The 13,013-nt window shown below is 32.0% G+C and overlaps 2 protein-coding genes across 6 annotated transcripts in view; one reads left to right on the top strand and one right to left on the bottom strand.

Annotated features, from left to right (window-relative positions):
* Window positions 1-6,589, top strand: part of LOC140046858 (attractin-like) — a 30,226-nt gene extending 23,637 nt beyond the window's left edge. Inside the window, exons 21-23 of one of the 3 annotated variants that reach the window (XM_072091585.1) lie at window positions 1,278-1,415; window positions 3,353-3,457; window positions 3,804-6,589. In XM_072091585.1, coding sequence (XP_071947686.1) covers window positions 1,278-1,415; window positions 3,353-3,457; window positions 3,804-4,058 — 498 coding nt within the window. In that variant the 3' untranslated portion in view covers window positions 4,059-6,589. Of the gene's footprint in view, window positions 1-395; window positions 540-619; window positions 758-1,277; window positions 1,416-3,352; window positions 3,458-3,803 lie in introns of all 3 variants that reach the window. The other 2 variants (XM_072091586.1, XM_072091584.1) reach the window with 2 other exon arrangements.
* A 169-nt stretch (window positions 6,590-6,758) lies between these two features.
* Window positions 6,759-12,992, bottom strand: LOC140046857 (phospholipid phosphatase 5-like). Of its 3 annotated transcripts, none has more exons than XM_072091581.1 (8): window positions 12,856-12,916; window positions 12,412-12,600; window positions 11,688-11,793; window positions 11,206-11,293; window positions 10,799-10,862; window positions 8,710-8,834; window positions 8,239-8,409; window positions 6,760-7,578 (listed from the first exon to the last, which is right to left on the bottom strand). In XM_072091581.1, the coding sequence occupies exons 2-8, from the start codon at window positions 12,495-12,497 to the stop codon at window positions 7,379-7,381; spliced, it is 840 nt and encodes a 279-aa protein (XP_071947682.1). In that variant the 5' UTR covers window positions 12,498-12,600; window positions 12,856-12,916; the 3' UTR covers window positions 6,760-7,378. The 3 variants fall into 3 exon arrangements, with proteins under 3 accessions (XP_071947684.1, XP_071947682.1, XP_071947681.1); XM_072091580.1 differs by lacking the exon at window positions 12,856-12,916 and adding an exon at window positions 12,937-12,992 and having other exon boundaries at window positions 6,761-7,578; XM_072091583.1 differs by lacking the exons at window positions 12,412-12,600; window positions 12,856-12,916 and adding an exon at window positions 12,689-12,768 and having other exon boundaries at window positions 6,759-7,578.
* Window positions 12,993-13,013: the final 21 nt, after the last annotated feature.

Raw genomic sequence — 13,013 nt, 5'->3', positions numbered from 1 at the left:
TAATCATTACTTTTTACACAGTTTTAAATACTGAACAGATATCGAATACTGTAGGTTAAAGTTTAAGAGAAAAATCTCATAAAGGGAGACTCATTTATTTAGTTTTCATGATTTCAGATGCAATTTACAGATGAGTACATTCCCAGTTCTTCACTTCCAGCCTATATTATGTACTTTATGAGTGCAGTGTTCGCTCTTATACTTTTCTTTACTGGTTTGCTTGGATTATGTACCCTATTGAAATTACATATAGCGTCACAGGTAAAAAAATGTAGATCAATGGATAGAGAATTGCACTGAACTACTCTCACATAGTATCCGTTGGCTGTGACAAATTTCTCGGTGTTTCTGCTTCTGTTAATTCCTGTTGTCACATGCTTGTTTTCTGCATGCAGGTTACACTGAAACACCACAACGATTTTTTGCGTATCATTCTTGAAATTGTGCTTATATTTGTGAGCAGTCTGATTCTAATGCTGTTCATGATGACTGTCGGTTGGCGAGTACGTCAGTTTGTCTATAGGTATAGACTTCGACAGGTAAGGTCGGCTGATACCTGCTTACCCAAGCACACACTAATGCAAGGCACGATTATGTTGTATTTTTTTCTCAAAATCAGGTCACTACAATCCAGGGCACTGACCTTAATATCATGGTGTTCTTAAGCGCTTCGTTTTGTTGTTTTGTGATATCGCTACTCTTTTTCCTCTCTGTCCTTAAAATCAGGGACTTATGGGAGGCGCGGCAGCTTAGACAGGTAAGGTCAGAGGTCACGGAAGACCTTGGAATGTTGACCGAGTGACTTGGTTTGTCTTTTCACAATGCTAAATTAACCTTAAGAATTTGTTAACAGTTTCTTCTCTATTTCAGATGCATTTTAAGCTTTTCTTAGGTTCTCAGCACTTAACCCTATTCTTCACTACCCTCACTAACTCTAACACGGGGTGGAAAGTGGTCGGTCCCTCCTCCCTGCAAAAAACAAAAGAATGCCGCCGACTGAACACTGTCTTCTCACAGGTTGTGTTACGGCCATACGGGATGTGGAATATCATTTTGCAGTTCCTTATCACCTTTCTTATTACCTTCATCATGTTTTTGGGCGGTTGGAAAATCAAATGTCTAATCTATAGCCGAATTTGGGTGCAGGTAAGTAAACAAGGCTAGCCCAGTCTAACGCAAGCTGGCCCTTTCCACTCCTAGAATGCGTGCCCGACCTAGCATGTTTTATTTTTGCATGAACTAACATATAGCACTCTTTTCTGCTTCGCTTTTTTTAGGTGACTGTCTATCAGTTTGTCCATCTGAACATTTTAGAGTTCTTCGTCGCGTTCATCTCTTGCTTTTTCCTCTTTCTACTCATCTTTGTGGTCACCTTCAAAATCAAAGAGAAGATTGACTCGATAAAACAGAGACGGGTAAGTAAAGAGGAATAACCAAGAAATCTGACCAAAATCTTGGATCGAATCTATTTGGAAAATGGCTTAAATACAAAGTTACAACATTAACTATTCAATTCAATTCAACTTTATTTCGGACAAACTGTCCATATAAAACATATACAGAACACACAATAAAAAAGAAAAGAAATACAAAGCATTATATGACAACTGTGAGGGAGAGAGGACCCCGGAGAGGACCAACAATTATTTGTTGACATAATGTGCCTCTCTCCACTTCCACATTTTGAAATTAAATAATAAATATTCATATATAAAATTTATTGATACAGTATTAGAAATTAAACTAAATCATATCTTGAATTCTATTAAATCGATAAAATACACAAACCCTAATTATTAATAAAATCAATTAAAATGTAATTTATGATTCCTGGCCATTAAACAACCAGGGCAACATGTATTTAATTATTTGAAGACTTTGGTCAGTTGAACAATCAAAATTAAATACCTATGTCTGTATCACGTTTGTGAGCATGCAAATATGTTTTGAAGACAGCCTGCAATTGGTTCCAAATGAAATTGAAAATTATGTGTGGATAGTATTTATGTTATAGTTTAAATGTATGTACACATATTTGTGTTAATTATGTCAAATTTATATAGCGCTTTTACCTATCAGCAGATTTTCCAAAAGCGCTTGAAATAAAAATTGAGATGGGAGAGAAAACAGATTGAAAAGATGAGATTTTAAAAGGGTGTTGACATCTTCGATTGAATTAAATTAGGAAGATTGTTTTACAGTTTAGGAGTGGCAACCTAAAAATAACCAAAAAATACAAACATCGGCTTTAACAGTCATACAGTATATATATTATATCTTATTCTTTTTTAAAATTACACTAGAGGTGATGGACATTTTCTTCTTGTTATCTTTTTCTTGCTTTTAATTTACGCTATTTTTTTCTTGTTTTTAAATGACAATAGAGGTGATGGGGCTTCTTCTTCATAGACGTCACACAGATTTGTTTGATTTCATTTGTTAATCTTCACTGCACCACAACTAATATACTATTGTTGTATTACTTTACATATTAATAATTACACAATACACTATTTTTAATTACTACTATAACAGTTTACATGCATGAGTATGGCTTGATAATATTTATACTAAATATCCTATTCAGATAGTTAAAAAACTGAAAATAATAAAACAGACCCTATCAAGTACTGGGAGCTGCCCTGGTATGTAGTGACCTGTAATGACCCTGGTTGCACACTAGCTTGGTTGCCTTGCCTTGGTGAAATTATAGTCCTGGTTCAAGCCCTGGTTATCGGTTGATACCAAGATTTTTCCAAAAATTGCTACTGCAGTAATTCTAATGAGAAGTTTAGCAACTTAAATTTATTCTCTTATTCTGTATATGGCGAGTCATTTGCTATTTGACAATACAAAGCAAATATATAAATTTAAATACTGTATGCATGAAGCCAATATGCATTGTGAAACTTTCCTACTTTTTATTTGCAATTTATATTACAGTGTTTTATGAATTAATAATTATCAAATTTTAAGTTTAAATTCCACGAACCATAGTTTGTGTATGAACATTATATTTAATAATATTATATTATTAATTAATAACCGTTACCATAGTATATTATAAAATATTTATGAAAATTTAACAATTTAGTCAGATGAATAGTAACATAAAGTATTGGTATTTATTTATTAATTTTCAATATTTTGGATAGTACATCCATAAACAAACAAAACAAAAAGAGAAAAAATATTTGTATGAATAAAATAATGATAAACTTAAACAAAAACAAGTTATTGGCAAATAATATATTTTTCAGCAGTTCCCAAAACCAAAGTATTATGTTTATATAATTATATATTGAATGTATTAATGAAATCATTACTGAAGTCCTGTATTGTTTCTTATCAGCGTCGTGTAGTGGAACTCCGCATGATGGCCAGCAGGCCGGTTGCGTCAATAAATGTTGAACTTGAACGTAATAGGCCACCAGATCTTCTTCCGTCCGGCAAAAAGGTAATGTGATTTATCTTTTATCTTTTATTATTTATCTAAGTGACTTTAGTTTCAGACCAATCTGGAACCACTAACGTCCTGTGACCATTGACTATTCAAACTCAAAATTTATCTAAATAAATAAATATTTATTCGAATTAAAACCTTAAAACCTGCTTTGAATAAACAAAACCCTCCCCCTTCCCCCATAGAACATCATTTGGAATGCCTTCACTGTATAAACGCATGCCTTGAATAAATGCCCTCCTAAAAATAATATACAATTTGAATAAAATATCTGACCTAGAATAGTGAATATTAAGAAATGTTCCTACACGTATAATGTTTATTTTGTTTTTGTCAACAGTCGTACCCAAATGTAATAGCTTACGAACCATGTTCGGAACAGAAAGCTGCAGTGGCATCGTTATTTATGCAAATTCCTCTTCCGGATAATTGCGAAGTACCGTATGGTCAGACACGTTTAGTCCTTGCAAGTGCATTAATACAAATGAAACATAAAAAAATTGACACGCGTGACATGGGAGGCGCAAGACAACGAAAACAGACGCATCGAGTAACAGTGGGGGAAGGGTCTAATTGCGCTCAAGATGTTGTATAGCCCTGTGAGAAATTTTATAGAATTATTTTTAAAATTTAGTAACAAATACAGTAATCTAAAAAAATAGTAAATTTTATAATAAATTGTGTTTAAATAGACTTTGTTTATTTATTAATTTGTTTGCCATTTAATGGTTTATTTCATAATTATATTTCTGATAATTGTTTTTCAATGTTTGTAGAATCATGGTTAAAATTATTTTCATTTCCGTTGCCTATAGGATTGAAAAATAGCTTTAGAAATGTGACATTTTAGACCAAACTTATTGACAACTTTTGTACCTAATATACTTGCTGCCAAACATTTAACATTATTTCTAGATAATATTTAGTTTATATTGCTACAAATGATTACATTTTACTTCACAATAACAATGTGACTTATTTAAAACCACCATAGCATGTTTCTGCTTATCTACAATCATTGATTAATAATCTGTGATTTAAAAATCTATTTTTATTTTTAAATGTTTTTTCCCTTCTATTTCTTGATTTTAATTTCTTGTATCTAATCAGTACTATAATGATACGTGTAAGATAATTCTGTAATGTAACATATACAATAGTCTGTTTATCTCCATCTTTTATATTGGAATTATATGTATATATGGTTTACTTAGAAGTATTCTGTCAGCCTAGTGTTATTATAATTTTCAGAATAAATATATGTTTATTTTTTAGTACTTTATTATTAACTTTTTAAACTATTTTCTGTTAACGTATGGATATTGAAACTACAAACTGTGGACAAATTTTTTCATAAACCACCATAACTGTAATGAAATTATCATAAAAAATAGATTACTTATACACCTTGATTGTACGTATCGATGATATAAGCATGATATATGTATATAGCAAATATTATACAATATAATAAATTGTTTATATATGTTAGACTCTTAAAATATTATATATAGCTACTTAATGCCTTAATTATTTTTGTGTTATGTTGCCAGAAATTAAAATATATAATGATTTTGTTTTCAAATACGATATTGCATCATGTAGTAATAGTCAGACTCTTATAGTTATTTTAATAAAGAAATTTAAACAGATATTTTTTTCTTTTTGAAACTTCTTATTTTAAAATTTATTTAAGTGATGAATTAGTTCATGTTGGAACTAGGTTGGTTCCTGACGTTTATGTAAAACACATATAGTGTGTGATGATGACATGGTATAAGTAATGGATTGAAGTACTGTGTACATATACAACATGCTGTGATATTGTAAAAAAATGTGACACACCCAACTCAATCCCAATACCACAATTCGAAGATATATTGTTCCCCTAAAATGAAAATGTTGTTGTTGAATATGCCCTTTTAGTGTCACATAGGTAGAAGTTATTCACTTGACCAAAAAACTGGATCGAAAACAAAAATATTTTCCTGAAAAAATTGTAATTTAAAGCAAAAATACCTAAATTGTCTGTCAGACAATGGTTTTTGTCTTTTTGTGAAATAATTATTTTTGTTGATTTTTTTTTTACAGAATTGAATAAGTTTATTAAAACTGCAAAATGGCCTATTCAAAATCTGGTTTCATTAATCTTTATTTTTCATGTTTTTGAGGGACAATACATCTTTAAGAAACCTTTTGGCCACAAATCATATATGGTAGGAGAGTTGACCTCTGTTGATTGACAGGACATATATTTAGTATAAGCTAAGTAAAGTTAGGACATCAATATTTATGGTGTATTGATCTGATGAAGTAGCGATATACATATGTAATAATTCCATACTACAGTATATGTATCCCTGACATAGGAACATGTGTTACATCATGCAAAGATATGCAGTGATGTAACACAGAGACCTGTGGCCCCTGGTTGAGGGTCTTGTTTCTTACTCCTGAAAGCTCAGGGGCCCTGTAAGCTCAGGGGCCCTGTAAGCCCTGGGGCCCTGAGTTTAGCCAGTGAGCGCTCATAGCCGTTACACCACTGTATATATGCAGCCTATATGGTGTATTACATCATACCACACAAACCATAGAAACATATGCAGCCCACATGGCATAGAAGACGAAAACAATAAATATTAAACAGTATATATATATATATATAGGTATAGAGTTTAGTTGATTCATAAGGTGCAATGATGCAAAAAGAATATTTTAGTACTTGTGATTTTTTGGGATTGTAAATTACATTAATAGTAGTGTACTATAAAGATTATTAATGATTGTAAATAAATCAAACCCTTTCATATATAGCTACTGTGTCGCTGTTTTCTTCTTTTGTGTGTGTTTATGGTTGTGTTCACATAGAAATTTAGTCTAGGTTCTAGATGGTAACAAAATATTTGTCAAAATAAAAACATTTTTGCACACACGTCATACCTATACTTGAGCTGGAATCAATCACGTTAAAAAAACACCATAAATAAAGCTCTGTCTACACTATCAAACTTGTGTGTGGCAAAAAAATGTGATGTGCCTATATATATGGACACAATGTCATATCATTACCATATTTGGGCAAATCACACCTTTTTTTGATAGTGTAGACAGAGCTAAAGATTGGTAATATAAATACTTTTGCATACTGTCCTAGCATTTATTTTTGGTCAACCCAGTATCATTACATATATATCTTTATTCATCTTTATTCATTCATAGGGCAATTAAAAGAGGAGATTGATTACATCAAATTAAAATAAAATGTCAACATCAAATATAAATACAGAATTCTTTATCATTATAAAAGATAATAAATAGTTAACATTTATAAAATATTTATTTAGGAGTCTGATGGCACATTTTTTTTTACACTTAGTTTTACACCTAAACAGAGACCATGAGGCAACACTTCAAATTCCTTATAAAGAACGTGGTTTGAATGTGTTAAAATTGCCTTACTTTTTCCGAAAATTTGATAGATTACAAAAGGTTACAACCTGTTAATTTCGAACTTAAGTTAACAATTTGTTGTAAGTAATTTTTTCTTGACCCCGAGATTATAGAACCAGCAGATGAAAGAAAAGGTCAGAAAACTCTCAATAAAAGAACTATAAAATATTTTATGAATAGTTTTATTAAAGTTTTCTCTCTTGGTCATCTTAACTGTTTTAATCAGGCTTTCATTTTTGGTGTTTCTACAGTAGTGTGTAGATGTATACAGGAGTCATACTAAAGACATTCACTAAAATTCTTTGTAAAAGTTTTGTTTATTTTTTAAAACATAGGCTTAAAAAGAAACAAAATATGTATTATTAAGTAAATAAGTATTAATACACTTTAATACCATAAGTAGATAACAAAATGAGATTTCTTCCTCGACCTATTTTAAAAAGCTTTAATTTAAAAAAATAAATTCTATATCATGTGAATAGCAGCCTCAATATCTTTTCTTTCACTATAGTTCAAACTAACTCGAGAATCAGTGCGTGGTAATTCCGAATATGGCGTAAGCATCGCATACGGCTTGTCACATGACACATGGGTGAGGAACGGGTAATATTGACGATAGCACATGAACGCAATACTTAAACCCAGCAACGACCCAACAAGAACATCTGAAAGTAAACACACAAAATGAGTTATTATATATATAAATATTAGTTTTTTTATGGTACAGTATACAAATATTTACTGGGCCGAGAGGGGCATGGTTAAAAATATAGTTTTGTGATGGTACATTAGAAACTAAAAAAGCTTTAAAACACTTATAATGGCATCCTAACTCATTTCAAAGAAAAGTGGAGTGGTCTGAAATGAGTGGTTCTATTTCTACTATTACAAATAAGGCAATTAATAATAAGGGGTGTCTTTTATAGTGCCTAACACAAATGTGTTATACGAAAAATCCCATAAAAAATTCTAAAGGCCAATTCAGACATGGCCGTACAACGAGGCCAGCAAGTCATCTCGTCGGGAAACAGTTAATGTTTTCCCGACAACCTAAAACGCTATCTTATCATCGGGATTCAACTTAGACAACACTGACGAGTCCAGACGTTTCATTGGGCCTCGTCGTACGATGCTGTCTGAGTTGGCCTTTAGATAACCACAAAAAAAAAAAGATGATGCAGAGGAACCATTTTCAGCGCTCTGTTCTCCGGCACTCTGAAGCTCCCAAAGAGAGTTTGTTGGAACAGAATTCACAGGAGCTCAAGTATCTATAATATCCGATAAAAAAAACAGATTCAAGAGAACCAAAAAAAATGAATTATTACCTTGCCAATGATGATGGTAGTCTGCCGTCCTGGAGAGTGCTATCATCAAAGAGGCAAATAACGGACTTCCACTGATGCATAATTTAAGCGCTGACCCACGACCTTGACTCTCAAATATGTGAAATTTACCCATCATGTATAAAGCACAAAATGTTAAACCGCAAAAGGAAACTGAAAAACAAAATAGAAAGTAATTCAAATAATATTCAAATTTAACTTTCAATTTCATTGTTGGTAAAAAATACATTAATTTTTTACTTCTATAGGAATAAATTAAATGTATACTTCAACAAACGAATATGCTAATTATTATAAATTGGTGAGATAAATTATGTATGATACCACCAAACTTTTGAGTCAAAATCAAAATTGTGAGTCATTTGATAAATAGGCAAACTGCCTTAAAATACTGTGACATGTTTCGAGAAAACTATTCTCATCATCAGAATTAATTTGTGATATAAAACTTACAAGATGAATGTCCACTGGGAAAACTTTTCCTTCCTTCCATTACAGTATCTAAATCTCCGGTACAATGCAGGTCAGAGGTCATTTTGCCGTCAGGAAAACATCGCCAAAAATAGTCTGGTCTTGGTCTAATAAAATGACATGACAATACTATCATATTCAATCTAATTTCTACTTTTAATCATCAATAAATAAAATTCACAATTGCTTCTTATTAGTTAAGATGACTATAGCGAGGCATTTAATAAAAAGGCAAACTGCCTTAAAATGTAAATGTGACATGTTTCGAGAAACTATTCTCATCATCAGAACAGTAAACAACGCCTAGAGTGCTTATATACCAATAGGACATGTTGTATGTAAATAAGTAAGTAATTAGCATAATAAAACAACAAGGAATGTAGACACCAAACAATCATATGGCAAGTGTGATGCCTAAGTTATAGATTTGTTTGTTCAAGGAAGGTTTACTCCACGAGATGTGGAGGGCTTCCTTGACCTTAAGTTTGAAAGCGGAATCTGCAGGATCCAGAACGGTGAAGCATTCTGCCTTAGCGCTGGCCTTACACCGTTCTGAATCCTGCAGATGTTGAAAAATGTGAGAAGCCTTGTCCCAGAAACGTTCACGCACCCACATATATAACCATCTATTGGTTTCACCAATATACATGGAATTACATCCCATACATTTAAATTTATATACAACACGAGAGCGGAACACATCAGGGACAGGGTCCTTAAGACTAAATAAGTTTGAAATTTTAAATGATTTTAAAGCTAATTTAATATTAAAGCTCAGATACAGGCATGAATTTTAAATATAATATTTGGTTAATTGTACATAAATCAAATATTTGTAACAGTAATCGAGACAAAAAAACATGAATTTCCCTTAATATGGTCAAATACAAAATTTGGCAAAATTCTTCCATAAAAACCAGGAAGACTTTTTTTCAGTAGTTAGGTAGTTAACCTAATGTAATAACATGTCTGGTGACTCCCTAGATGGTGAAAAAAGATGGTGGATATACAGTGGATAATTTTTGCTATAGCATGAAAATAAAAATCTGAAGTTGAATAAAAATATCAGAAATGTAATATTCAAGTTATATTACCTATATTTAGTCATCTGATGACATTTTTTACCACGACCGTTTATTTTTCATAGCTTTTTAAAATGCCTCTCTATTTACAAAATTTGTGTACAAAAGAATAGAGATTTTACTGTGTAATTTGAACTATCCCCCCACTGATAAGAAAGTGCTTATTTTCAACAAGCTCATGTAACACAAATAAAATCCCAAAAAATATGAAACATAGGGGAAACTATAGATCGATAATTATTGGAATGTATGATCAATATAAATTTTTTCCCCGCACCTGGCCTTTAACACCTTTGCAATATTTACATGTAATTTTGTCGATTCTTTGTTGTGCGCATTTGGAAAACTGTAAGTAAGTTGTCACACTTTAAGGCCGTTTGTCTTTTTATTAAATGCTTTGCTATAGTCATCTTAACTCGTAAGTTTGGTGGTATTATTCATGCTTCTTATTACTAATTAAAATGCTCATTACTAATTATGTTTCAATTCGCACCGTTTAATTGCATAGTTTCAACAAACATCTACTGTACTTACCACTTGTATTCTAAATATACTTTATCAATACACATATTCATTACAAATTTTATATGTTTCAATTCGCATAGGTTAATTGCATATATTATAGTTTCAACAATGTCCCGCTACTAAACCACTTATATTCTAAATTTTGTTTGCACAATGTACTTGTTTTGTTTGGTTTTTTTTTTATATATATTTAGGCAAATTGTCAAGAATAGCCATAAGCGAATTCTCACTATATGCTTCTTAAAGGTGGCAATCCTGTTCATAAGACAAACATACAGAAGATGCTATACATAAACAAAGTCTGTAGTATGTCGTAAGAAAAAGTTCTGACACGACTTGAACCCAGGACCCGTTGGTAGCCAAGCATCATAGCCACCAAGCTACATCTCCACTTCATCAACACACAGACAAATTATTATTCTTTACTATAGTGTAATTGAACCAGTCAATATGAATAAACTTACCTTCCATATATATTCTTGATGCTATTTGTTATAATGCCACAAAGAGGGAGAGCCAAGCCAACAGCTGTAATGAATCATATTATATTTATTTCAAACCTACATACTGTTTGGTGCTAAAATCAGGGGCAGATCCAGCAAATTGGTGGAAATTGTAATGCAAAATATAGGACATCAAATTTAACTCAGGCCTTCATTTCACTATTGCTAGGCCCTGGGCCATCTCCCTATATCAAAATCCTGGATCTGCCAATTTGTAATTATACAGAACAACTAACATGATGGTGATACTAATTCTATGAATGTATTGAGTAATTTTTACTCAATCTGGCATAAACAATGTATAATGTAATGGTATGGTTAGAATGTAATGCAATTACTGTAACAACACACATTTAGAATCAGCATACCTAACAAGGCTTGAATTAAATCTGTTCTTTCACCTCTCAATGAAAAGAAAATAAATATTACTACTATAGGTGTAAACACAGCAATACACTGAAAAAAAAGAAGAGAAATATTTATATTTATTTTCTGTTAATTGTAATGATTATTTCATTATGGGAGTATGTTTCCAGACGTGTTTAATCTCTCACACTTTGGTTGGCCTAATATGTTTTCCCGGAAAGTCTGGTATTCGAAATGTATTTTTAATGGTAAAAATGAATTTGGGACCTTTTGAACCTCAAGAAAAGTCTGATATTGGGAGAGTTGGTAAGGTCCTTACTAACTGGTGGCTATGGTCCTGCCTCGAAAGAAAAGGAATATTAACGGAATATATTCCTTGGCATATTAATTGTAATAAAATGGTAATTCCCAGGCTCAAAGCTACTTCGCTACATTATAAATTATGATTTAAATTATTTTACATATTGAAAGAAGAAGATCATACAAACATGACAGGCGTTGTTACATAACTTGGAGTTACAGGATTCTTATACAACCACATTTCTTCAGGTTGGATAATTCGAATAAAAGGCTTCAATTCCTCTGTTATTCTGTTTATTTAAAAAACAAATATATGGAATTAGATACTTTAGCTCTGTGATGTTCCCATATATATACATGATGATGTCATATAACTACCATATTTGGGCATATCACTACCATACCTGATAGTGCAGACATAGCTTTAGATATAAAGTGAGTAAAGTCAAAATTTACAACTGTATACAACAGTGTTGTTTTGCAATAGACAACATTTTTACTCTCTTTTCTTGATCTATTTTCAATGTTGGTTAATGTTGGTTCAACTGTATGACGCACTACAGTATATAACCCTCAAGACGTGCGTCAATTTTCCGATTTGCATCATACCTTACCATGACGCACCACTTAAGTTAAAAAGTAACTTACATTTACACCGCAATGATGCACCCATTTAAAAATTAGTGACGAACCTTTTAGAGAACAATGATGCACCATGACTGCCCTTTTGTGGTAAAGTGACGGACATTGACGCACCATTGTTCATTGAGGTGACGTACCATTTAGGGTTTTTGACGCACTCCTGTGTCCTTAATTATTTGTAAATGACGCACCTCTCCCGGGAGTCGTATAGTATGTCATACAATTGACAAGTGCATTACTTATTACCACATACTGTAGTTACTTACAAAAATATGGCGACTAAAGCAATCCTGATGAATACCTCGACTACCACAGAGACAGCACCATGATTTACCTTGTATCTACAAGGCATGGTTTTGGTGGTAACTTGGTAAAGTAGTGATGATCAAAATTAATTTACAACCACACTCTTTTAATTATCATTTTTTCTGAATTTTCATTTTTTTTAGCATGAACTGCAAGTCAAATAATAAACACAACAAATATTATTAATACAATTAGGGTTGGAAAAATCACTATTCTATACATTTCAATTAACATTACCCCTAGGCCTAGTAGGCCCAAACTTCCTTACGCTTTCTACCACAATCTAGGCCACCAACCGGGTTGTGTGCCTTGTAAATCGGTGAGTTTCAGCTGGCCTAGATTCTATTGTCAAATATTAATATAAAAGAAAGCGTTATCAATAATACAGACGCATGCTATAATACCTGTAATTATTGCGAGTTATTTATTATAATAATAGACAATAATAATTGTGAAATTTATAAATTTAAAGTAGTTTTTCTTACCATCTTCGCCATGGACTCTAGAAATGTGACGTGGAAGAACGTAACATGTTTCTAATCATATTTAGTGAAGCATGACG

This window comes from Antedon mediterranea, chromosome 4 (genome assembly GCF_964355755.1).
Source record: "Antedon mediterranea chromosome 4, ecAntMedi1.1, whole genome shotgun sequence".
In the NCBI taxonomy this organism is placed as follows: Eukaryota; Metazoa; Echinodermata; class Crinoidea; order Comatulida; family Antedonidae; genus Antedon; species Antedon mediterranea.
Note: the sequence above shows the minus strand (reverse complement) of the source record. Positions and strands in the feature narration are given on the sequence as shown.

Coding starts and splice junctions, on each gene's coding strand:
- LOC140046857 (XM_072091580.1), bottom strand. CDS start 12,497: ATGCCTTGTAGATACAAGGTAAATCATGGTGCTGTCTCTGTGGTAGTC. Junction 11,794..12,411: donor GCTTTAGTCGCCATATTTTT/GTAAGTAACTAC, acceptor TTAAATAAACAG/AATAACAGAGGAATTGAAGC. Junction 11,294..11,687: donor TAACAACGCCTGTCATGTTT/GTATGATCTTCT, acceptor CTTTTTTTTCAG/TGTATTGCTGTGTTTACACC.